At 43.7% G+C, this 27,055-nt stretch overlaps 1 protein-coding gene across 2 annotated transcripts; it reads right to left on the reverse strand.

Annotated features, from left to right (window-relative positions):
• Positions 1-800: 800 nt before the first annotated feature.
• CDCP1 (CUB domain containing protein 1) lies at positions 801-26,258 on the reverse strand. 2 transcript variants are annotated; one of them, XM_058036923.1, is made up of 9 exons: positions 26,159-26,258; positions 13,533-13,730; positions 11,867-12,223; positions 10,232-10,600; positions 7,830-8,057; positions 6,761-7,141; positions 6,073-6,438; positions 4,748-4,829; positions 801-3,558 (listed from the first exon to the last, which is right to left on the reverse strand). In XM_058036923.1, exons 1-9 carry the CDS (start codon positions 26,232-26,234, stop codon positions 3,108-3,110), a joined length of 2,508 nt encoding a protein of 835 aa, XP_057892906.1. In that variant the 5' UTR covers positions 26,235-26,258; the 3' UTR covers positions 801-3,107. The 2 variants fall into 2 exon arrangements, 1 of the variants encoding a protein (XP_057892906.1); XR_009115353.1 differs by having other exon boundaries at positions 3,472-3,558; positions 4,281-4,829.
• Positions 26,259-27,055: the final 797 nt, after the last annotated feature.

Below are 27,055 nucleotides of genomic sequence, written 5' to 3' on the forward strand. Positions count from 1 at the left end.
TCAGACTTAGAAATTCTCATTTTTAGATGAAGACCACATGCCAGGGAATTACTCCAGGATGGTACAATTGCAGTAAAAATACAAATGATAAGTGCTCACATCTAAATCTGTATTAAGTGGCAGTTTTGGAGAAGGCCTAAGGACTGGATGATCCTTGCCAGGTTTTCCAAGCTTTCCAAGAGGAGATCTCATTAATTAAGTTTAGGATCCATCCCCAGCAATTACTGGGATCCTCAGTAGTAAGGATTTCAAACATCATTTTCTATGTGCATTAAACTTGCCCCAAAATAAATAAATTCATAAACAATAAAAATCCCCAGAAGAGCAATCAGTATGTACTGATTCCATGAGCTTATATTTAGAACAAAATGGGCTTCACACATTTCCATAAGGATCACTGCTGGGCTGAAAGACTGTTCATAAAATGTGCTATTATCCCTGAAAAGAAATTAATTTTGAATTCAGTTTTGTATGTCAGTTGGGCATGGATAAATTACAAACATCTCAACCCTACTGCGAAGCCACTGCACTGTTTATTTTTATATAAAATCTACAAGTATTTTACAACCCTTCTCCTCAATGATCTGACCACAAGGCTTTGAAAACAGTCATTAACAGTGTATCCCTGGCTATGCAAGAATGAGGACATGCACAGAGAGCAGTTTATTATCCCAGGAAACCAGGTTCCCAAGAAACCCCCTTCTGTTGTCCAGGGTGATGGCACAGCTACCAACAGGTAGAGACCAAAATACTTCATCCTGAGTTCACACACACACACAGAAAGGAGATACATTAGTTACTCCAGTTGGCAGTAGCATTATCATTTATTTATTTAATAATAATAAAAAATTAAGTCAAAACTTTCTCTTAATATAAAACAAACTGAAATCTGTGCCTGAGCTCTTTCTTTACACACACCAAATAAGCATAGTGAAGGTCAACCTTAGACTGGGGACATCTGTAAAATAAGGTTTATACTGTCACATGAAAAGTCAAATTAGAGCACATGAAAGTATCAGTCAACAAGAATCATATTCTCAAGGATCAAGAGGCTGTGAACAAATGCCAAACCTCCATTATGTTTCTTTCCTGTTGGTTACAAGGAACATGAAGTAAAAATTTCATCCAAGAAACTGAACAAGTTGAGCTAGAGGGATGGGAAAGCCTTGAATCTCTTTTACAGACTATTCAATAAAACAGAAGTGAGGAACATTGATCAGAGAAATGCACAACTAGACTACTCTGATAAAATAGTTTTTGGCAATTCAGTTACCTGAGGAAAGCTGATACCAGTATTGTAGAAATCTTTTCAAGTTCTCAAATGGCATCAAAATGATCCAGGTACACTTTGAAACACATGATCCCAGTGAACAGCCAGAGATCTAGGGATACACATTTCTGTATTGAAAGTGATAAAAATTAGCAGGAAGGTACCTGGAACAATTAAAGGCACTTTTAGCTGGCATGTGTTTTGATATATGCCACAGAAAACTGTGTCAGGTATGACATTATACTGAATTGTGTAGAGGTCCAAGCAGTATTAACACACTGTTAAATCCACACACTTGACCAAATAGTCAATGGGCAATGCCAGCATAGTTAAAAAGGAAGAAATCCACACCTTTACTTTATGTAAACAGTAAAGTTTCTAATAAAGGCATTTTAGTTTTAAATATTATTATGTGTTTAGCATCATTGCATACAACACTTGTCTAAAAGGTTCATGTCACCTCTGTGTTTCACTAGGCCAGAAACAGTCATGGTAAGGTTTTTGGAGAGAAATTCTCCAATTGTTGAGTCTAGTGCTGCACACAAAATTACAAACACCCTCAGTAAACTGCACACCTGGACAGATGTTTGTATATAAAAGGCAACTTCATTGCCACAAGGAATCTGGTCCTTGTGTTGTCAAAGGCACAGAAACTGAGGGGCATGCTAACTACAGCACTTAAATGAGACCTGATTTCAAGAGATACCTTTCAGGGGCAGCTAGACAACTGAAGTGTAAGTTCTGCCAGAAGTCAAAGTGTCCCCACCATCGTAACAACACGGTTGCTAAATTCAGATTGATACACAAAAAAAAAAAAAAGATTTAAAACATCTAGGCTTTTCTTGTGGATTCATTCTTTGCATTAGAGAGACACCAGATGCTGTAAACAATTTTTTTTACCCTGTATTTTAAACCTTAGTAACAGGTGAAGTGAAAAGCACTGGTAAACAGCTGAATGACCACATCATTATTTCTTTATCAAATCCTTACTCTCACTTCAACCAAAAGTGCAAGGTATTAGTAAAATGTGAATGTCACGGGCACCTGAACAGAGCCACAAATTGGTTTAGACTTTTGAAATTGTTTTTGTCAAAGAGCAAATAAAACAGTCTTTGGTTTAAGCTCACATGGTGGAATCCAAGTATAACAACATCAGCTGAAACTTAGAGAAAATCCATAACTTATCTTCTGAAGGAGAAGAGTCCAAGCTCAAATGATCACACTGATTTACAGGCATAGAGCTCTTCCAGGGAGCACACATGGTCTTTCACTACACTCACATAGCCACTGGCATGCTAAATCTGATGGATTTTCAAGCTACAAGTGATGGAAAGGACAGTCAGATTTTAGATTTTTTGGATTTGGTCAGATTGCCTGGGTGTGCGCAACCTGGAGCTGCCTTAAGACAGGGATGCAGTCTGCATCTGCTAGGAGTCACCAACCAACACTCAGGCAAACAATGGCTTGTGACAGGAGGAAATACTGGACAGAACACTCTCCCCACCACCAGTGGCCAGCTTTAAGCTGGTGGTTAGGAATTAACTTTCCTGATGCCCATATAGTAAAAAGCAGAAGCACACCTTTGGCACCTGTTTCAACACCAGTCCTGGAGAGTCCTGACTGGAATTGAGTTTGCTAGGTGTTCACTTTAAAACTGAAAGCTATCAATAGCTGAAGTTAAAAAAAAAGGACAAAAAAAACAACTGAAAACACACAAATGAAACAAAACAAGATAAAAACATATTTAAAAATAACACTCCTCTTCAGAATGTTTTTGTCTTAGACCACTGTCCTTACACCTGTGTTTCCAGGGGAAACTGCTATACCTGGCATAAAATTACTCCACTAAATCATCCTGTTCCTTATTTTCCAGCAGGGGCACACTTGTATCGCCCTTATCCTTTTTATTCGCATCTCCATTGTCCTCTGACTGCCCTGATTTCTGATGAGCAAACGTGTAATTGTCTTGGTCTATGTCCATCAGGGGCAGAGGCTCCTCCTTGGGGTTAGAAGAGCGTTTAATGTCTTTCCTGAAGGAGAATGGAGGTGGAGAAGGTGGCATGCTACCAATGGGTCCATCAAAAGGCCGGTAGACATCAACTTCTGGAGAGACTGAGCCATTGGACTCCTTCAGCAAGTGTCCATAGACCACAGCATCATCAATAACTGCATAGACATGAGACTCATTGTTTTGCCTCCCTTTTCTGAATGAGCCTTTTCTTCCAGGCATCTGGGTATTCACGTTATCATTGTACACTCCCACCATGGGATTCTGGGCTTTCTTCTTCCTGTTACAGAGGTGAAATTGTTAACAGGTCAAAAACAACACGTCTGGCGTGCTGGAACTCAGTAACAACAGCTTCTGTTCACTCATCCCAAGCACACAGTGTCAGGCAGCCCACCTGGATTAAAGGCTTTACCTGCAATTTTGGGAGGAATTACTCTTGTGCCTAGACATCCTCTTTTAACAGACCAGAAAATAACTTCATGCTATTTGGTTACCCACTGCTGCTCTGCTGACCCTGAAGTTTGCAAGTTTAATTCCAATTGTCTCCCAAGCACTGGGATTCTGGCTGTGCACAAATCCCACAGTTTCCATGGGCATTTGTAAGACCCAGAGATCATCAGATCCTCACAAAAACAAGGCTGTGTTACTGAAGACCAGGTAGTGGGTCAAAATGAAAGACAAATGAATTTTTCTTAATTATGCTTTCCTGACTGACTGCCCCTAAATTGTAAAGAACAAAGGCTGAACTGAAGATTTTTAAGCCTGTGTTTGTGAAGTCTTTCCTGTGTGGCAGGAAAATGTGTCCCTAACTGCACTAGTCACCCTATTGCATAAATTCATTCCAGCTCTACAGCTTCAGGACCAACCAAGCACCTTGACAGCACTGAGCATACATGTATGAGAAAGCCCAGGCTATCAATGACTCCAGACTCTGCTCGTATGAGTAATGCCATGCATGTAAGCTTTGCACAACCTACTTCTCTCCCCAAGGGCTCAACTCACAGAAAATTGCTCCCACTTGATGTACAAACTCCAGAAGTTGCTGGAGGCTGTATGCATGAAAGAAAACTCTTAGTGTATCTGCGTGAGTTCACAGCTTGTTTGAACAAAGACTTGAGTGGAGTCATGCATGCAACAGCCAAAGTCATTGGGATTTCACACTGCAGGGACTGCTGAGGAAGTCCAACCAACACCTGAGTCACAGTGCACCCAAAAGCCTGCACTTAAGGCCAAGGTAAGCAGTGCTCTGTAGGTTGAAGTAATGTGACTCCAGGAACGCTGCTCTGCTCTTGAAGTTTGTCAATTTAGAGTAAAGAAGCATTCCTGGGGTCAACACTACTTCCACCCTGCCTTCCTCATGCTTTAGACCCTGGTTCAAAGGATATCAACACATGAAACAGAGGGCCCAGCAGCTCTCCCAAAATGCCCTCCTGAACTACTAAGTTACACATGCGGAGTTATGAACTTACTTCTTCTTAACACAGCACACGGTCAGTCCAATCACTGTGAGAACTCCAGCCCCAGCCACCACAGCAAGTATGATTCCAAGGTCTGCAAAGAGACGAGGAACAAGGACACTGAACAAAAGAAGGAACATCCAGCTTTCTCCTAAAATCTGTCTGGGTTTGAACCCCTTTAAGACCTTCTAAGCATAGCAGCTGCTGGCAGAGCAGAAGTTCCTAAGCCATGCCTGCCACAGGGCAACACAAGCCATTTCCAAGAGATTGGAGGCCAAGCAACAACAAACTCCTGCTGTTGGCAGCAGAGGACAACCAAAAAACCCAACCAACCCACCCACCTCCAAGAGTTTTTGATAGAGCTCATGCACTGCTAAACTTACCTACAGAACCTCACACGTCTCTGGCTGAACAAGCAAGGAAGAGATGAAAGCACAGAAAGAAACAGAGAAGGACTCAAAAGAAGAAATAGTGACATTTCCATAGATTCCCCTCAAAACAGTCCTTTCCTCTGAAATACACAGGTTGTGTTGATCTGGGGTTTTCTAGGAGTCATAAAATTGATTAGGGGAGTCCATGCATAAGCAAAGAAAAATGCCGCAAGTTTCAAAAGAAGTACAGATTTAAAAAAATAAGATCAAAAAATTAGAAAGTGCAAATGTGAAGCAAATTTACATAAGCAAAGCCTACCCTAAAAATGCCCCCTCATCTTTTCTTTAAAACCTGTTTATATTTCAGGGAGATGAAAGAGAACAAGGAAACAGAATTTGCTGCTAGCATCAGGGCCCAATCTCCATTAAATGGTCAGACCTGTCCTAGGGAGGATTTCTTGCTCATGTGAACACTGAGACTAATTGAACTGCTAACATGAAGTGAGGACAACTTGGATGAATAAGTTTGCATAATCAAATCCCAAGCTGTTCACTAGGTCTGTGACCCTGGAAGGGAAAAACATCACTTGATCTTATTATATATTCTGTCTGTTACCTCCAATTAAAAAAACAAAATTTTTTAAAAAAATGAAATCTAGTCTTACTACCTCAATCCTTGCCATTTCTTGCGCCAATGAAAGAAAACCCAGAAACACACCTCCTGCCCCCGAAAAAACCATACCACATTAAAACCCCTCCTTCTTCCCCAGCTCCTAGAAATATCCAGATGAAACCCTTGAAGTTTTTGAGGGACAGACTTTTCCAAAGGCAGGAATCTACATCCAAAGAGGACCATCATCCATTACTGTTACCTCATCCAAGGAGAACCATCGTCCATTAGTGTTACCTCAAGGGAAAGCAAGGAAACAAGCAGAAAACAAGCCACCACAACCTCACAGCTCTCACCTAGCTGCTTGTCAGCCAAAGTCACCCAGAACTGCAAGGTGAGCTGCTCCTTATCCACAGGCCTGCAGTTGGAGACGTTCACCCAGAAGCTGTGGAGCATGTTCCGGGGCTGGGGCAGGAGCTCGTCCTCGCGGCGCACGATCTCCTCTGCTCCCGGCGTCTCCTCCTTGATGTTGACGAAGGCACGGCCCGTCTCACAGGCGATGCCCATGCGGTCCTTGGAGAACTTGAGGCGGGCAGTCTGCTTGCTGGGCACAGTGATGAACCAGGATATGGAAACGTAAGGAGGCAAACCGTAAGGCGAGTTGGGAGTCTGCAAGTAAACTTTAGCTTTTGGATTTGGGCTCACGGTGAATATGCACTCATCTGTAGCAAAAGGGAAAGAAGAAAAGAAAACTTAGTTTTGATAATTATTGTCCTTTCCCACATCAGTGTTATCACAATAAACACAGACATACCTGCACAATTTGGCACAATCAACTATCCACTACCTGGAATACAAAGCTCCTTCTCTCTTCCCGAAATAAACCACATCGCTGGTTCAGATAAAGACTGATTCTAGAGTCCAGTAATACGGCCATTGCTAAAGGATTAAACTCCTAATTTCTGTTCACCCACATGTGCTTTACTAAGCCTATTGAGAGATCTATCACTGTACAACAAAGTAGTACAAAATCTACTACCTTACCTTTAATATGTGGCACAAAAGACATTTTCAGATCCTGAGGGATAGATTCATTGATGAATCCTTTACCAAATGTTTTTAAGGATATGGTGATATTATTCCTCATCTGAATCTTTTCAATAGATCCACCAGGACAGAACACACCAACATTCAGCTCTGTCTCTGGGGTGGCACTAACAATGCTGTAACTGTAGCTCGTGTTGCACCTCTGCTCTGGGACATGTTGCTGAAGTTTCAAGGACGGAGATGTAATTTCTACATTGATCATATCAGTGGCCAAGAGCTTCCAATTAAACTTATACAGTCGAATTGGCAATCGGGTAATAGCCTTGGGCACTGAAAGGGAATAAATCTTCTTCTGACACCAACGAATATCCATACAGCCTGCAAAAACAAAAACAAAACCCAAAGAGCTGAGTATTTCTTGCAGAGGAAATACCTGGGCACATGCAGAGTACTGTCAGGTTTGCATTACAGGCCAAGATAAGGATCTACCTAAGAAAATATCCTCTCTTAGTAACCTTTATCCAAATGTGTATTGTTTGTATTTAAAGAGTTCTCCTTAACAGGTGCAGGACACCAAAGAAACAGGCAGAAGGCAGAAACATATTCAAAGGCCCTCACTCAAGATATATCTGCTGACTGTGACACTGCTGCAGACCAGTCAAGGTTGAGATACTTCAAATCTCTTTTCTACCTGTAGTTGAAAGCATTTGGGGAAATCCTATATCAAGGGGACATGCATGCAGATACAAGATGCACTCCTGATGGCAACTTTGGTCCTGCATTTTCATGGGCAGATTTATGGGTCTCTGGCTCTGTTTCCATAATTTGCAGTGACTTAGGTGACTTCTATCTCTTCTCTTCTAGGAATAGCTACGCAGTTTCTATTCTTAAAGACAGAATGATGTACCGAACAAGGTCACTTCCAGATTCATTGCACCCACCTCCCAGCTGGCCAACACCTGGTTTCCAACCTCAATACATTTAAAGCCAAAGCAAGGGAAAAAGTTTGGGGAAAAACATGCAAAAGCATTGCCTAAGAGACAGCGTTGAGCCACTTTGGTAGTACCTATGCCTTTTTCAGCCGTGATCCTCAGCTGGGACAAGTCCTTGCACAGGAAGGAGATCCTGTAGACAGCACCAGAGGTTAAAGTCAAGGCACGGTCGCAGGTGCGAGGATCCTTGCAGATCAGGCATATGGGCTCAGACATGAGGGGCGTGCGGCTGGGCCACCCTTCCACGTGTATTGTCACAGTCATGTTCTTCTCCTTGCTCAGGTCGACCAAATGGGTGACATCTGCAATGAAAAACACCCCAGAGCAATTACAGCCAAGAAGCACGGTGTGAAGCAGAACTTCCTTCACCTCTTCTTGGAACATCTGGAAGGAGAAAACAGAAGGAAAGAGGAAAAAAAATGCAAGTGTGGCTCATAAAGGTTGACTGTCATGTGGAAAGAGAGATTTTGGATCCATGCAACATCCTGGTGCTGTTACTAAGGCACCTCTCTCTGATGTCAAAAAAAGCATGCCAGCCTAGTGGAAGTGTCCCTGCCCACGGTGGGTCAGTTTGGAACTGGATGATCTTTAAGGTTTTTTCCAACCCAAACTATTCAATGATTCTATACAAAGGACAGGGGGGAAAATAGTGCACCTATATACATACATATTCTATTACTACTCTTCATTTTCTGGTTTAGCTTTAGCTACAGATCTCAAAGTCATACACAAAAGGTGAATAAAGTAGCTTTCTCCTGTGTGGGAAATCAGGTAGACAAAAAGGCAAGTGCACAAATGGAATTATCCAAGTCATTGGCACAACCAAGCACTAACCTAGGACTCCCACCGCAAGGTTATCATTTTTCAGAATGTATTTTTCTGCAGCAGCTAAACACAGGAAGAGTTAGATCAAGAAGTTATTGTGACTGGAAAGAGCCATATTTTCTTCTTATTTAATGACAAGCACCACAGACAGCTGTGGAATACCCAAATGTTTGGGAAGCTTTGAGAATATGCAGATAGCAATGCATTTTTAATAAGAGCAATGTTGCAGATGGCAACCTGAGGGCTGAATTTGAATCTTTGATGGAACTTATATAACTACAAAATCAATCATGAAATCCTATAAAATCCCTAGAGAAACCACTGTTGTCTCTTAAATTCAAATGGTTTATTACTTGCATTTCATTCCCGGAATGACAACCTGTTTTTGATTTTTTACGTGATTATCGTTTTGTCTCCTGGCCATAAATATATTAAAATTCTTTTTGCTTTTGAAAGAAGAAGGGAGATAAAGCTGATTAACTGAATATAATGTTTTCATTCTGTCTAGCTTCCGAGATGCAACACACAATAAATGTAAGCAAACACAATTTTGTTAAGAGCAATTCTGTCAGGATCTGCTGTTCATAAACAGAGCCAGGCTAGACAGACAAAGAAGAAAGAACTGTAACGGTGAGATGCTACAGATCCTTTATGGATATGTGACTTCAGGGCACAAGTCATTCAAACCTTATTCTCTCTAAAATTGCCTAGAAACCGCTAAGTAGCTCCTGACACAGTGGCAGTCGAGTGTGTACTTTCCTCCACCTGCTCTTTTGCAGTAAGTGCACCTTGATTATTAACCTTCACCTAAAGGTCAGAGTTGCAAAGTCAGAGGCTAAATCACTAACTCCATGGCTCATTACCTAGACAGGCCTTTTATTTCTGTTTTTAGAGAAATGCTCTGGTATTATAAGTCATTGTGCTAAACCAATCTGAATTTGGGGCTAGAAAACAGAAAAAAATATTTTCTCAGTATAAAGAAATATAAAGAACATCCAAGTATGGAGGGGATATTATTAGTGGAATATCTTACTGACAACTTTTGTACTTAATGTGACTTCTTCACACTTGTTGATGTTCAGCTTCCTCTAGGAAGCAAAATTAAAACTCAAATGAAGAAAGGAAAGGAAGATGCATATCAATGTCATTACCAATACAGAGACAATTTTACATCTCTCAATTCACCAGTTAATAATACCACAGATCTTGCTATCTACCATGACAGCGGGTTTCACCCTGTTAGGAGCAACTGCTCACGCAGGGAACAAAAAATTGGGTTCATGCTTTAAAGAATGACCTTTAAAATGTTGAGTCTCATGTCTGAAAGCAGAACTATTACAGGCATTTTTCAATTACATCATTCAGGTGCTGGAAGTAGAAAGGAGTCTCCATTTATAAGTTACAGTGTAAAAAACACAGCAGCACCAAATAGTCCACTGCAAATTGCACATTTCAGCATCGCTGCTCGCCTTGCTGTACAGGTGGCCAGCGGTGCCCTGGGCAATAAAACAGGCCTCAGCGTTGCTTGGCAATCTCCTTAAACTCACAGAGGGACAAAGTTCAAGGAAAATAACAAAAAAGAGTATTTATCTCCCTTGTGGTGCTCATGCCAGACATCTGAGAGCCATAAAAGAGGCAGGCAGGTACTTACTCTCATCAACCTGCGGGTGTTGAACAACGACTTGGAAGAGCAGGCGAAGAATGCCGGGGTTCTGGGCATCCTGGTCACAGCCCTGCAGGGACATGTTGAAAGTGCCAGCAATATTGGCAGGCTGGCTGTCGCTCAGCTTGAACACCTCCGGGTTGCTGGGGGAGCCGGGGATGTAGTACTCCACCCTCTCCTCCTTCCTTTCGCAGTTGGACAGGCTGTAGTTGTGGAAGAACACGCTTGCTCTCAGGCTGGGAGGAATCACAAACTGCCACGTCATCAGCTCGTCTTCTGGAAAGCCCAGCGGGTAGTTAGGGGACATCAGGGTGATTGAAGACTCCCTCTTCAAAACGGATTCAATGATGCATAACCCTAAAACAGGGAGGGAATCACAACATATAAAATTCCAGTTACTGAAGACACACTGGCATATCTAGCACCCAAGAAGCAGAGTCTTTATTTTGACAGTGAGATCACCCACTCCAGCTACAGGTTAGGTTATTACAAAACGCTCAGACTAAAACATATATTTGAATTGACTCTTATGTCTTCAGTTACAGAAAAGGTAAGGAATGTATTAATACTGCATTTGAAGTTTAGCAGGTTAACCTTTCAAGCACATGGACAGACAAGCCTTTATTATTGGCAAGGGCAAGATCCTAATTCCTAATTCTACATTTGGATTTGCAAGAGCAAACACACAACCTGATAAGTGCTTCTGCTTCACTGGGTTTTGGGAAAAAAAAGATGCAAGCTTTTATAGCAACATGTGGCTCTCTTTACAAAAACCTCCTAAATTAACAAAAGCACACCAGCAAAGAGCCTCAGATAGGCATATTAAAACACAAATGTGAAACGTGCAGGCTGCATTAGACACTTTATCCTCGGATGACTCTTGGCAGTGTGAAGTTGGGTACATAGAGATTATGGTCCCACTCTAGGACTCCAGTGATGATGTGCAAGTGTAAGGAGTGCCAGGAATTATACAAAACACTCATGTTCTAGAAGCTTGAACCTGGACTAGGTTTCTTTTATAATTGATAACAACAGCACTAGAATTCAAGTACAGAGAAAGTTTTGTCATGAGATCACAAAGTAACCCACTGATTGCTGTATAATATTCCAGGTATTTTAGCAAGATTATTACACAATGGTTTATGTTACTGTGCAGGTTGAAACAGATAAATGTATTTATGCAGCCTCCTGTGCCTTCCAGGCACTGCTTCACCTTTTCCCACACTCCTCTCCTGAAGAGAGGTATTGGTTTGAGGCTCCAGAAGTTAAAGAAACTTTTCAAAAAATAAACAAGCCCAACTACACACTTCAACCAACAAAAAAGTCTCTGGCTCATTCTAATTATACTACTTTGTCTCACCTAGCTGAATTCACAAAAACAAGAAAGCAGGTATGTTGAAGTTTTAGGAAGTTTAAAGAGACTTAAAATTATTAATGTACATCAAATACTTTGACTCCAGAAGAGCACCATCTAACTAAACTAAAAATCCTACAGCAATAGTTTCCAGAACAGATGAAGTGAAAGGGAGTTAGGGATAGCAGCACCAAAACTGGAAGGTTAGCTGTGAAGAAAGGTTGAAATAGGTTCTGCTGCAGTCTGCAGGAGGCAGCTGCACTACTCACGTTTTATGGAAGCCCTGCTGGCTATGTTGAAGCCTGAGGTGGTGAGAGGCAAGTGCCACGGGAGGTGCAGGGACAGGACAACTCCTCCCAGCAGCTTGATGCGGGACACGGAGCCGTTCCTGCAGAAAGTGCCGATGTTGACCGTGGCATTATCGATAGAGCTGTTGATGTTGTAGCTAACGGCGTCTGGGCACCTCTCTCCTGGCTCAATCTGCCTTAGCCAGGAGGTAGAAAATTTTAGTTCAAGCCCAGCTTTTGTACTTGCCTTCACGTCCCAGATGTACGTCCTGTTAAGGCGAGGTAGCCCCGGTGGGTAAAGATGAACATCTCCAAAGGGACATGGGCCTGACACACAGTCTAAATGCAGAGAGAGAAGAGCTGTGATACACTCTGGAAAGCATTCCATTAAAAGGGGAGTTTGATACTTCCCCTTCCTTGCTATTATCACAATTTTCAGGTTGCACTCATGTTTTCTTCTACATGCACTAAAAGACACTCCTCTAACATGGTCACAGGCTGTCTCCAAACAGGACTCCCAGCCCATAGAACAGACAGGATAAACCTGCTTTAGTCAGGCTGAGTAACAGGAGGGATTCATTGTTCCTAGTATTCTGCCTTGTTTGCTGAAGAATTTAGAAGGTATTTAGTGAGTAGGGCAGAGTCTGAACGGACAAAAAGGACAAATGCAGTGTCAAGAGAGCTGGAAACCACAGATCTAGAGAATCCATTTTATCCCATGTCCCCCAGAGAGTTCCTGGCAAATAATTAACCTTTAAATGTTTTACTCCTTGCCAGGAACTGTATTTTTCTTCCCTTGGTGTTCAGATTAACAACAACAAATGCCACTGCAGGATTCTGGGAGCAAGCCAGAAAACTTTTATCTGAAAAATCTAAGCAACTGATTGACACTCAAAATAAGTAACTTTAATCCATGTCTAGGCTTCAAATTTAAAGAAGAAATATCACTAGTGTGTCTTGCAAATATATGAGCTACAGTGAGCATTGCTATCTGCATGAATCATATGGATAAATTCCAAAACACGAAGAGAATTATTCTTGAACATCACCCCAAAAATAATGAAGATATTACTAAAGACTGAATACCCAATGAAGTTTGGGATCTAGTTGAGAAGGAGCACGTGTTCATGCCATTAAAGAGTACATACACCAGGGATAACATTCAAAGCAAGAAGAAGCTTTAGTTAAACTTCTGAATTTACAGTTTCTTGACTTCAATAACATTCATTAAAGATAAAGAAACATGTGCAGGTCTTCAGTGTTTCTGTTGTCCTTATAGACACAACCAAGCTGTTCATCAAATACATAATATATTATTATAAGTGTTCAGAGGCTTTTGTCAGGAAAAAAAGATTCTTTGATGGGTTTATAAATTGTGGGAAAAGGAAAAGCAGCAAGGAATTAATGCAGCAAACTGCATTCTAGCTGTTTCCAGCACAGCCAAGTCAACATTAATTCTGCCAGCTGCAATATAGACTTCTTCAGCTTGCATAGCTGTAGCAGTCATTCAAGGTTATTTATCAGTGCTCAAAGATTTCTTCTTACCTAAGATTATGGCAGATACTTCAATACAGCAGCAGGAAAAAAAGCATTTGGTTTTACTAGAGGAAAATTACTACTGGGGAAAAATCAAAAATCTGTATCTTACCAATATTTTTCTGAATTTCCGTGATGAAATACTTCTCTGGAGTACCACAGGTGAAGGCAAAAGTCACATTGTCCCCAGGCTTTATCTTGAGTTCAGACACGATGCCATATCTCATGAGGATTCGACAGTTCGATTGAAGACCAAGTTTAATCGTCACTGTGGTGTTGTCCGCTTTATGAAGAGAGATTGTAAAGGAAGCTAAGAAAGAAAAAATACATAGAACAGAGGTGTTCTGTTACTAGCCATATGAGGAACACCAGGCTCTCCACACAGCCCCACAGATGCCACAGTGTCCAAAGGAATATCAGCATCCACCTCTCAGGAGCCTCTGGTGCTGTACCAATAGAAATTGCCTCCTCTCTCTCCAGCACAGACAACATAAAAACATATTTGCTGCATGTGCCCAGGAGAGGTATACAGGGAACTTGTGCACAATCAGTTCTGCTCCAATTTACCCTCATCACTGTCATTTATTTCACAATTAAAAAGTAGCTCAGCTATTCCTTCCAAATTGTTGTTCTCTTGATTTTTGTTTTCAGTTTGTTATCACACAGCCTGCTTCATTTCTGAAGGTGCCCATCAAGACACAACTCAAGTCAGGAAGTTTATTCAGCAGTCAAACAAAAAAACAAGCTTCAGCTTTAATCACAGACAATGGTAAGAGATTAATTTCTGGGTATACCTCAACAATGACTGCAGGCCAGATGAGGTATTCCAGCAATACCAAAAGCACAAACCAACAGATCCTTTTAGGTGCAGTCATGGCCCTCTCCCACCCTCCCCATCCTTCACAACTCATTCCCTGAAGGTACAGGATGTCTGTGTAGTGCCCCTCACCAGCACAGAAGGCATTTGTGGCCTGGAACAGAGTGTGTGTGCTTGGACAGTTCCTCTCTATTTCTGACACAACCATCATTGATTCACAGCTTTTGGGAAATATTTCAGATTTCAACCCATCCTCAAGTACTGCCAGATGCAGGAGCAGCTCTCACAGGAAATACTGGAGTCACTGAATAAACTGCTTGCTGAATAATCTTTTATTTCACAGGTGGTAGTGTACCAAAAAAATGACTCAAACCTGATTGTCTTCTAAAAATATACACATAATATAAGACACCAGAGAGTACTGACTGGACATTCAAGATGACTACTATTAACTTCAGTTGGATGCTTAGCAAATAATGAGGCCAGCCCTGGCTGAAATAAGTCAAGTTTGCAGTAAAGTCAACCATACCCCAGTCCCAGGTAAAAATCTGAGGACAGGACAGACAGTAAGTTTTCTGCTGCTTGTTTTCATTGTTCTCCATTTCTTATTTTGGTGTATGGAAGATAGAATCTCAGTGTCTACAGTACTTGAGCTTTGAGTGTATATGACAAGAAAATCATGCATATAAAAAATCGTAAGAGATCTAGAAATAAAGGTACCCCAAGCTGGGTTCAAAACATCTCTGCTTTGAGTGGTACATCACACAGGGCTGCATGACAAAGCTCGGCCCATCTGCCAGGTTGGGAATCCTCTGCTCATTAACCTCAATGAAGAAAGATTTGTGCTGGCAAACCCAGCAGAGCAGTGCCCTGAGGGAGCCCCGAAGCCATTCCAATTAGCAGGCAGCATGTCAGGAAGGTGTAGGAGAACAGCTGGCTCACACACATCTGCAGGATGCCCCAGGCTCTGTCCAACTGCTCAGCATCCCTGGAGCAGCAGTCTGCTCCACACCAGCTGCTGCTGGTGCAGGGTGATAAGGATGCTGATCAGAGCCCAGACATGCAGGGGCTCACCTGGTGGGGCTGTGGGAAGCAGGGCTGAACACACCATAGGAACCCTTGATCAGCAGGGCCCTCAAATGGCACATGAGCACCCCAGAGACCCTCAACAAACAGACCCAGCCAGCTCAAAGCTGCAGTCATCGCAGCTGCTGAAAGCAGCTTATTGCATTAGTGACTCAATTTCACACAAAAACCATCTGTTCTATTGAAGAGAGGCTCAAAAACCTCCTAATTTTTACAGGAATCTCATGGTTTTGCAGGGCATGACTTTCACTGCAATGCTTTGCAAAAGCCCGGGGGACGGAGCAGTCAGCATGGTCCGTCCCTGTCACTGGAAACATTGTGGCTCCAGGTTTGGCAACACCAGGGATCAAAACCCCACTGCTAGGGGAAGCAGGGCAGAATAGAGTACTCAGAGACAGAGCCCATCACGTGTTTATCTCAGTTTCGTTGGTCTTGAGCCTTTTTGCAGCTTTTCTACACAATCTTGGAGTCAAAAGACGTAGTAAGTCCTTGAAAGTGCCTTACCTATTTGCCTCCAGGATCAAAGGTTTTAAATGAAAATCTCAAACACCACGAGGCTTGGCAGACTGCAGCACATATTTTTAACCACAAGTTTACCAACCCTCTAATACCATTAGTGAGTAACTGGTCACTGAGTGACTTCCTTACAGCCTTTAAGCGACAGAACAGTTCTCTGACCTGAGAGCCTACACGGCACTCTCCTGCCTCAACCAATGGCTGGCACATTTTACATCTGTGTTTCTGCCTTAGAAAAGAGGTTTTCAATATGGATTTTCCTGAGGAAATAGAAAAGATGATGGTGTAGCCTGGGAGCTGCCTGTACAATGACCTTCCAAGCACACAGGGGACAATTGCAGGGGCAATGTCCATGGGGTGGGGAACAGAGTAAAGCCAAGCAAGCTTTACTCAGTGCTGCTCTTCCTCATTCTTCAGGAGGAAGCAGTTTCCAGAAAAGAAAGTGAAACAACTACTTCCAATCCAGCCCAGAGTTCTATTTTCCATACCACTGGGTTGTTTTTGGGTTCTCTTGGGGTTTTATTTTACAACACTTAGTGTACAAAACACCTTTGACCATGATGTTCATAACTTTTCTGGTGTTTAAGTCATGCAGATATGATGTGTTAATAACATAAACCAAATAATTAATAACTATGGACAAAATACATTTCTTTCTTGCACAAGGTAACTGTCATACTCACCTTGTAAGTTTATAAGTATTACTGAAAAGTCTGTTTCTAACTCTCTGGTCAAACAGTTATCACTGTTCCTTCCCCCATCCCTGGGACAGCACAGCCATGTGGCCAACCTGGCAGGACAGGGACCAGGACCACCAACAGCCAGCAGTCCTCCACCACATGCTGGCACATGGCTCTAATTTTTAGTCATGAGGATTAAGTTTAGGCATAGCCTTAAACACGTGACTAGTTTAAAATCAAAACAAATACACACCCTGAGCCGAAACCAAAGAACAGAAATTTTCAATGCTTTGAGATAAGCAAAGGGTCCTACAAGGGTCAAAACAAAGTATCCTCCTCCCCAGCCCCTGAAAGACCCAAATTTGGCTGCCTGGGCTTTTCACCCCCTCCTTTCTGCTCCTCTTGCTGACTTCATGACCATATAATCATTCTTCATTTGATCTCTCTGCCAGAATATCAAATATTTGTCAGGTCAATATTGTTTTCTAGCACAGATTTATCCCATTCCTCAGCTTTCCTAAACAGAACCTGCCCAAAATCACAGAAGTGTTTTCAATTATATATATATATATATATATATATATATATATATATATATAATCACAGCAGTAGGCAAGAAGGATGCAGATCTGTACCAAATCAGGCCAGCAAAGTTGTCTGCTAGAAGTCCACATAAGAACAGACAGACACCTTTGTGCATAAACAAACAGCTTGCACAGATGAAAACCCACAGATAATAATTTTGGCCAAGAAATAAGAGTGGGGTGCTGTTATGCCAACAGCAGCCAGCTGCAAGGGATGTGCTAAGCTGCATTAGACTATCAAATCTAATAGGAAAAGTGGAATAAAAGAATCATGCGGGAAGTATATGCAGTGATCCCAAAGTCATTAAAAATAAACGAACAAATGGCTAAAACTCCCCAAACTACAGCCACACATGAGCAGCACGACAGAGGGACTACTTAAAGAGCACCTTCATTGGAGAGCTTTTATAAACATGAGTGAGTCTCCCCATGAGTCACACTAATGTGATTGTCTGTGACTCCCACTGCATGCCTTTTTATCAGGATTACCAGTAACTGGACACGTTTCTTGAAAAGAAGCAATTTCCACGCCTTATTGCTGCTGCACAGGGATGACACACAGGATATCCAAACCAACATGAGGAAGCATTGCCAAGCTGGATCTCGTCTCTGTCTATACAACAATGGAATCGTTCAGCCAGAAGATGTTAGGAGTAAAGCCTGCAGTCCTGAGCTGGTTCATAGCTGATGCAGACAGCTGATCTCACCCTATTGTTTTTTCCTCTAAACAATTACAGTTTTGCGGCCTCCCTTGGATGTTTCATCAACTGCCCTAATCTCAATCAACACCCTCCCTTTCCACAACTGGATTTTTCTACTGCTCATGGTAATTTCAGAATGCCTTCATGAGAGTTTTCTCATCACAGCATCCCTCTATTGCTAGAGTAATGCCCCTCTCTGCACAAACACAGCTTTTTCTTATCAGGATGATATTTCCATAATTTTATGTTAGTGCTCAGAGCTCTTTAACTGGTGTTAGAAGCAAACTGCATAGTGTAAAGCAAGTTCAATCACTCCAGAGAGTTGAGCCTAAATTTATTTACCGACAAGCTCATAGTTTGAACATGCATATATAAACGACAAAAGGAGATTTTTCATGTACAAGAGGGAGTGCAATGTAGAAGACAGCTGGCAAATAGGGCAGTAGCACTCACACAGAGCATGTGTACGTATACACGAGCAAAGGACTTGGCAGAACAGCAATTTTATGGCTATGTAAAGTGCCTTGCTACACAAAGCAGGAGCTAGAACAGAGTCCAACTAGTTTTGGCTTGACAGCTGCATTTTATTGCAGTAATTTACCCATAAGGATCTATGGATTGTTTCACACGACTTGACTGGGTGGATTAAAACAACCAAAAAAGCCCCAGTCAGACCAAGAAAACAAAACCTACAACGAAATCCCAGATGCTAATTTATCCTGGAATTATGTACAGAAACTGTGGGTTTGCTCATTCCGGTTAAATCACGGGCTTGTTCCATGACAGCCATTTTTACCGAAACCCAGTCGGATGGGGCTGACTCAGCCACCATTCATGAGCTGGAGGAGCCGCAAGACGAGTAGCAGCAACTTGCTCTGATTATGAAATACCCGTATCCAAAGGCCTGTTCTGCCCCAGGGGGATCTGAACCCACACAACCAACACGCCTCTCCAGAGAACAGGCTCGTTCCCGGCAGGAATTGTGCCACCAGCTTGGGACACAGGGATGCTGTTTGCCACTGCAGCTTGGCAGGCTCTCCTGGAGGCTCGCTGCCTCTTCCGAGCCCCTGCAGGGATGCTGACCTGCAGGCAGGCTCAGAGCCTGCTGAGGTTATTCCACTACACATAATCTGCTGCAAGAGCCATGGCAAGAAGGTGGGAAGCACGGGGTATAACACAGTAACTCAGGGTGGTGGTGCTTCACCTCATCACCACACTGAATTCACACCAGTGAATTGCATCACAATTCACTGCACGGGTCACTCAAATTGGCCAAAAAGCACATCAAGGAATATCTGAAAGAGTAAACGTCTCCCTGCTTTGCCAACTCAGTTGTTTTGCACCTGTCTTACTAACATCTTTGACAATTTGTGTCCAACTCTCCAGTTCAGCTGCAGTACGCAATTGCCCAAGCGTCATCCACTCCTCCAGTCTCACCTGCAATGTAATCCAGGTGACTGCCTTCACAGTTTTCAAGTTAGTCAGGAACAGACACAGAGTTAGGACTCCCCTCACCTCCTGACCAGTGCTGTGAGCAGCAAAAGAGAGATCACCATCACAAACTACAGACAACCCTTCTCCACTTAAATGTAAACTACTCCCTACATTACATGATTATCTCCTCGTATTAGGACCTGTCTTTCACCAGCACACTTGTCTGGGAGATGAGGTCCAAATTTTGTGAAAGGATTACTTTCAGGGAATCACCCAGAATATCACAGCGATAAACTCTGCAAAGCTTGTAAACTCTTAGAGATAGATGTTGCCAATTGCTATTATGCCATGCTAACCACGCCTCAGGAGAGGGCTCCTGGGGGAGAACGGCCATTCCTCAGCCGTCACAGAAGAGCTCCCTAATCTTCACTTCTTCTAAACTGACTGCTTGAACTGATAGCCAGGATGGGGATGCAAAGCAGGCGAGAGGTAGGTCATTTCCTCCTCATCAAGGAGGAAGGGCAGACACTTCTGGCATAGTGATGTTACAAGCCATTCCAGCACAGTTCACTGCTCACTCAAAAGTTGCTCATTCATTAATTTGTAATGCCTAACAGGAATAAAATACCTTCAGATTTAAAAAAATTGAAGAAAAAAACCCCAGCAACTATACATTTCTGTACATATACAGCTTTCTCTAGAACCTTTCTCAAAGATAATTAAGACACATATAACTCATGCAATAGATTTTTTTTAAGAAGTTTTTTTACCACAAGTGGGAGAGAGACACTGTTGACTCTCAGCTGCCTTGTCCTAATTATTATTTTAGAGATATGAAGTATTGTTGCTTCTGTAGAAGCAACATTGTGAGATGGAGAGCTCAGCAAACCCTGTCTATGAGCTGACCACCAGCATACAATGTGTAAAATGTTTGACACATGGGTCTGCACAGCTTGAGGAGAAATTGTCACACTGCCTGGAGAAACATTGACACCACACAGGTCCCTGCAGGAGCCTGCCTTGATCAAAGAGGTGTTTGCTTGCATAGTTTTTTATCCCTACCTTGATTTAAGCCAGCAAGAGGACAACATCTCAGAGCATGTCTGAGCAGCTCTGCAGTCTTGGCTCTGGTTGACAAAGGTGTAAAAGCACATTTCGTAATCGGGGATCCCTCCCACACCAAACATCCTGCTGTCAGCTCTTAGTCTCTCTTCTGAGGAACTCCAAATCCTCTCTTTCCACTCCTCAAAGATTGCTCTCTCCTCTGTCTCACAGCCAGGGACTCAGAAAATCCAGGACGAGCTCCAAAATGCCAGCATTATCCTACCTCCCAAAATAAGAGTTTGATCTGATATCTGACATCAAGTAACCACACTCACTTTGTTCCCCAAGAAACCAAAAGGCACAGCTCAAAGCAGGCTGCCCTATGGCACCCTTGTTAAAAGGTGTCCAATAGGATAGGCAAAGTACAGACTTTATCCCTGGTAGAGGAGATAGATTTTTAAAAAACACTTTTTCCACAGCAATGGCAGCCTAGGCACTCACAGGCAGACCAGATCTTACTAACATATGGAAATGCATATCTACTAGACACCATGGCACAGTTCTTCAGCTGAAGGTCTTCCAGGAGGTCCTATCAATACTACCCACACCAGGCAGGCTCAGCTGCAGGCAGCAAACCCTCGCCTCTGTCACCAGCCAGTACAGAAACTCAAGATGTTGCTCTGCTCTGGCTGTAAAGGCCAGCAGCCAACAACGCAGCCCAGCCCACGTCCTTTCCTTCACACCCTGGTGGCACAAGCAGATGTGAAACAAGAAGAAACTCCACAGTAACGTCTCCAAGATATTCGAGAAGTTTACGAATCAAGGGATGGTGACCTGGCCCTGCTGGCTGAGTCCTACTGAGAGAGCACAAAGTCAGCAGCTGCTCTTCAGGAACTGGTTAATGCTTTGGTTCCAACAAGCCAACCCCTGCTGCAGTGGGTGTGTTGTCCTCTCCAGAGCTGAGGTTCGACAGAGACACCTGAGCAGCACCAGTGAGTTGGATGGTGTCCCAGAAACTGCTGGAAGTGCTTTGTTAAGTGATATCTTTAGCTTTTCCCCCCTGTCAGGCAATGGTTTATAAATTCCAGAAATTATTAAAGGTGCAGATTTTAAAAAATATTTTAACAGAAGGTTACAAGAGTAGCCCAACAAAAGAGCTCATGTAGATCAAAACTGGCATCCAAGACTATTTTCCCCACATTCTCTAGCTAATACATGCTTTGCTACAGCTGAGTCTTTCTAGGAGCTCTTGCAAGGACACCAAGACCAGAAAACAGCCAAAGGGAGAGCTCCAGGGAGCACCCAGAAGAGAGCAGGAGGAGTTTGCTGCTGCAAGAGAACTACTGGTCAGCTCAGCTCAGAGGCACATTCCACTCATGGCAGCGGTGGGCAGCACCCAGCTTCCCCCACAGGCCCAGGAATAACCCAGCACCACCACTGATCCCACCCCAGCCACAACACGAAGGGGTACAACTCCACACACATTCACTGCTCTTCTGCTCAGCACCTGAAGAAGGTCATGTTTTTCCATAAGCAATTACAAAAAGCAAATGAGAATGGGATCAAAAAGAAAGAAAAACTGGTGAAGAAAGGAGCTATTCAGCCATCATCTACACTAATCTGCAAACACGCCATGCCCCTGTCACCCACAGCTTTAGTCAACACAGGTAAAGCCAAAAGTATCTTGACTTTGCTCTTAGCACAGGATGGTTCCTCACACTATTTCCAATTTGAAATATTCCTGGAATGCACTAAGTGCAAAGTTGTTCAGCCTCTGTCTAAGACTGAGGGTTTGGCAGTTGTGGATCACAAAGCTTTTCATTTACCATATGCTGGTATAAATATCAATTAGGCTAAGTGATAAGGGCTACATTAATAAACAGAACCCTGGCAACACTTATTTGTGAAAATACTGCCGCTGGTATTACATTGTTTCAAGAAGTCAGATTATTTTTCAGTAGTTTTCTCCTACTTTTTTTTCTATTCCAACATTATCTGTAGATAAGATAATTCATATAAGCAATTAACAAGCCTGAGCGCACAACTGACCCAAATAGTATCGGATATCAGGCTGGGGCAAGGTTCTTCCTTTATTTCATACAGGAAGCCCCGATTTCTGTGCAGAAACTCTCACTGTAGTACAGCAGGACAACATACAGAATTGTGATAAAGAGAGAGGAAGACAACCTTCTAGCTAACAAATAACCTCCTCCATGTCACAGGTCCCTGGCGGTACTCTGGACATGAGATTCACCAGCCTCCAATCCTCTCACCTTGTTTCTCCCCTGACTAGTCCTTTGCCTTGAATCAGTGCCAAGAAATAATCCTTTTCAGCATGCTTTCCCCTAATTATTTTTGGCTGATGAGCCACCACATCAAAAGACAACCCCAGGCATAAAAAAGCCAACAGCCACCTAAGGAGCCAGGCCCAGGAGCCGGCTCATCACATCCTGTTTCTTCTCTCCTGGGCCACTTTGCAGCCAAGTGGCTGCCATTTGTTGGTGCTTCCAGTTTTGAGTATGAGTAAGCCCAGGAACAAGATTCCAGCTCTTGGGAGGAACTTTATTCACGCAACTCCAGAAACAACAAACTTACTGAAGATCTCTAGTGGGGGGCACTCAAACTGGTGGTTATTTGTGCTGCTATGGACAATAAATTCAGTCCAGTGTACCAATCCTCAAAATTTTCACGTTCCCACCACCTCAGACATTCACTCAAGCCTTCCCATCACCTCTACATCCCTTCAGACTTATAGACAAATGAAAAACACACACAGACAAGGCTCACCTCTTAAAAACAAACATTTCAAACACACAAAGTTCTGGAATTGTGAAAAGGAAAAAAAAAAGGGGTCTTTTCTGGTACAGAATTTAAGGCAGTAGTACCAGAACTGAGACACACTATAAATAATTTACTATAAACACATTAGTTTCTAGAGGAAAAAAAATTAGCACTCCAGACTGATAACGGCATGACACAAGCAAAAAAAAAAAAAAAAAAGGTTACAACACATGTACTTTGGTTGTAGTCTTAAAAGGAGAGGTCTCAATCGAATGAACAAATGGTGATTCAGAATGGAAATAATCCAGTTTCCACCAACTTTCAGAGGAGAGCAAACACAGTTGTTATTTATATTCTGTCAGAGTAGCAGAATGACCCTGCTAACAGCTCAGGGGTTTTTATTTTATTAAACGAAGCAGCTTTACATGTTAGGACTGACGTGTGACTCAAATCAGTCAGTTGCCAAGAAAAAGATGACTGGAGGGTAGAGCAAGAATCAACATGGCACTATCTCTAAATTCACTTATTATAACAATGACATTTTAAAGACAAGGCCCAGAATACATACGCAGATTTTATCACATTAATAAGGACACTTTAAACCTGAAACGTTTATGTTTCATAGACAGCACAGAAGCCTGATAAACTTCATTATTAGTGCCTCAAAGAAACTCATTTTTAGTTGGAAAACACATTTTCAAAGGTCAGATATGCAATACTCCGTTCACACTCCCACGCCCGTGCGCAGCCAGCACACCAAATACTTCTTTCTGTAGTTTTCCAGCTACAAGTTAGAACCAATCTTTCACTTGATAATTTACTTTACGCATAAAGTTGCATCTCAGGAAAACCCACAAGCTCCTCTGAGAACAATGTGAGCAGCCACGCTCCACCTACATCTTCCTAAAGGAACACCATTGTAATACTGTACCTGCTGGGAAAGGGTGGAGCAGGGAAGTGAGAGGAGAAAGAACTTCACCAAGGATGATAAGAGACAGCTTTAGGAACAGGAACATCAAAATTTTTAGCCGTCCCACCAGAGCATCACCACTCCCCAGAAGGAGCCACATGTGCCTCATCCACACCCCACGTGCACGCCCAGCCTAAACCCAGGCTTGCTGAAAGGGAGGAAGCTCCAACCAAGGAAAGGGAGCAGCCAAAGCACAGCAACAGCAGAGCCAGCGTCAGCACCAGAGCAACAGGAACTCTTTAAAAATTACCAACTACACAGGCCTGCAGAGGAAAACCTTAACCTGAGCTCTCTTGGGTTTTTGGGACGAACCTTTGCTCAGGGAAATGTTCCAACAGTTTTGGTTGTGCAATAACAACAGCAGTTCCCATTGGAAGGAAGGACACACGAGGTCTCACGTGCCAACAAACCCGGGAAGGCACCATTCCCCTCTGCCTCACGTCCCGCTCACACCATCCCAACCTTCAGTCTGCCAAGGTGGCTGAGACTGAGCCACCTCTCTTTTGGGCTTCTCAAAGAGGAGGAAGGCACCACGTTGGAGAGTTTGAGAGGGTGACAGAGCACCTGGCACACAGGAGGGGTGGCACTTGTGCAGGAGACAGACCAGTGGGTGGAAGCCTGCGGCTGGAAAGGAAAGGACAGAAGAAGGTAGGAAGAGGGGCCACCATCAGTGGCAACAAACCACTGGGTCCATCAGTGGCATTTTGTGCAACTGTCACTAACTTTGCTGCAAACAGCAACTTCAGGATTTGCCAAAGAGCAAGGCCAGAGGCTGGGGAGCTCTTTCTCCCATGTTCCTCTAGATTAAGCTAAAATCCTTGGACAGTCTGCCTCCTCTGCTTCTAATGCTGAGCCATCTAAGGTTTTAAATATTTGTTTACTCTGAAAACAAAGCACAATTATTAAACAGCATTATATTTTCTTTTTCCTTTGAAGAGGCTTAGAGAGGCAAATTACTGTTATTCACTTAACGCGAAGGCAATACATTAAATGCAAATATTTTAAAGACTGCACAGCTTGAAACTTAAGCCTCAGGGCTGCCCAATTTCAAAGGAAACATTTGGCATGTATTGTTCATGATAATAATGGCCTGAGCTCCACTTCAGCAGAACCAGTGCAGTTAAAGGCAATAGAAATATTAAAAAGGCATCAATTTCACATCAGACTCTTTAGGTAATTTACAGTCACTCCAAATAACTCACCAGTTATTTTGTACATAGGGACTCATACTTCAAGAGCCTTTGAAAGGACTACAGATAGCAGTTAAAATAAATTGTTTAGACTTGAGGATGGGCATTTTTTGCAATCAAGCAGCTTTGGAAATTGAGGAAAACACCACACACCGTCCCTGTGTTCATAACAGGAATTCTTTTGGGGTTGCACGCAGGGTTAGATACATGGGATTTCAACAAGCATCCAGGAATTTCAAGAGATGCAAAGCTGGGAGTGGGCATTAAACCATCTGACTCAGCTGGGCATATAAACCTTTCCATTCCCCTGCATCTACGGTTTACCCGTTGTTCTATATCAGTAATACCATTCTCTGATGAAAATCTCGGGCACGATCCCACACAGAACACAGACCAAGGAGCTTCTGCTCTTTACAGAGAGCTCAGCTGCCCCTCTAGCGTCCTGGGGCAAGGACTTTGTGAAGTTCCTTGCACAATCAATACTCCAGCAAGCAAGGATGTGAAGATCAAGTCATTTTTCTTGTTAGCGTTTTCCAAGAGAAAGAAAAGGGAGCTGCACTTCTGACTAGAAGTGCTGAAACTGAAATGTCCCACCGCACAAACATTACGGACGCGATTCCACCCCACCACCCCCGCCCCTTTTAAATAACTAATAGTTATTAAATCAGCAGCAGCACACGGGGATAAAGGCAGAGTTATCAGTCTCTCGCCTACAGTGCCGCAAACCAAAGCGAGCCGGGCTCAGCCGCGCACGGGCGGGTCCGGCCGGCCCGGGCAGCCCCTGAGGGGCGGCGGGGAGGGGATGGCAGCGAAGCCCCGCGTGGGGGTGATGGGAACCGGCGTGGGGGTAGGGGAACCGAGCCGGGGGTGGGGGGACCGAGCCGAGGGTGGGGGAGCCGGCCCATCCCCATCCCTGTCCCTGTCCCTGTCCGTACCTTCCCGCGGCATCAGCTGCGCCGAGGCGGCCAGGAGCATGGCCAGGAGCGCGGCCAGCGCTCGGCCCGCCGCCATCTCCCCTCATGGGCCCGGCGCCGAGGCGGGCGCGGGTCCCCTCCGGCGCCGCCGCCACCGCTTCCTGCTCCACCTGGCACCTGGAGGGACGGGCCGGGCGGGGCAGGTGAAATCCCTCCTCTTCCTCCCGGCCGGCTCGTCCCCGCCCGGGCGCTGCCTCCGGCCCGGCCCCGGCCCCGGCCCCGGCGCGGCGGGGTGGAGCCGGCTTGGCGGGGCGCCGGAGGTGCGGGTCGTTGGCACAGAGGTGTTATTCCTGCCCTAAATGCTTTTCCCTGCCCATTCCCGACATCACTGACACTTACCGAAAGGGGTTTGAGTTGTCTGTCACCAAGTTCCCCTCTCCCCCTCGTCCCCTTGCCTGCTAAAAGCATCTCTGAGCTTCAGTGCTTAAAGGGAGCTTAAAGCTGGGGCCAGACTTTTTTACCCAGACGAGGGGTAAAGGTTTTAAACCACTTTGGCAGATTCAGACTAGATATTAGGAAGAAATGTTTTGTAGTGACAGTGGTGAAACCCTGGCAGAGGTTGCCCAGAGAAGTGCTGAATGGCCCATCCCTGGGAACATTCACAGACAGGTTGGACAAGGCTCGCAGCAAGCGGATCTATTTGAAGATGTCGCTGCTCATTGCAAGGGGTTTGGACTTGATGGCCTTTAAAGGTCCCTTCCATCCAAACCATTCTGTGTTTGGAAGTGCCACATTTCAGACAGGTTCCTCCCAGCGAACAGCAGTTTGTCTCCTGCTTGTTAAACATCTGGGGACTTTGCAAGGGAAAACTGAGCAGAAACCATCGTGACATCGTCGGGAGTAGATGTTTGCCCAGTG

The sequence above is a fragment of the Melospiza georgiana genome, chromosome 1, assembly GCF_028018845.1.
Source record: "Melospiza georgiana isolate bMelGeo1 chromosome 1, bMelGeo1.pri, whole genome shotgun sequence".
NCBI lineage: Eukaryota > Metazoa > Chordata > Aves > Passeriformes > Passerellidae > Melospiza > Melospiza georgiana.

What these genes read in the sequence shown, in the direction of transcription:
- CDCP1 (XM_058036923.1), bottom strand. Translation starts at nt 26,234, where the DNA reads ATGGCGGCGGGCCGAGCGCTGGCCGCGCTCCTGGCCATGCTCCTGGCC. An exon ending in GCAGCTGATGCCGCGGGAAG is followed by an intron (nt 13,731 to 26,158) that starts GTACGGACAGGG and finishes TTTCTTTCTTAG; the next exon opens with CTTCCTTTACAATCTCTCTT. An exon ending in TTTTGTGCCACATATTAAAG is followed by an intron (nt 6,439 to 6,760) that starts GTAAGGTAGTAG and finishes CTTTTGCTACAG; the next exon opens with ATGAGTGCATATTCACCGTG.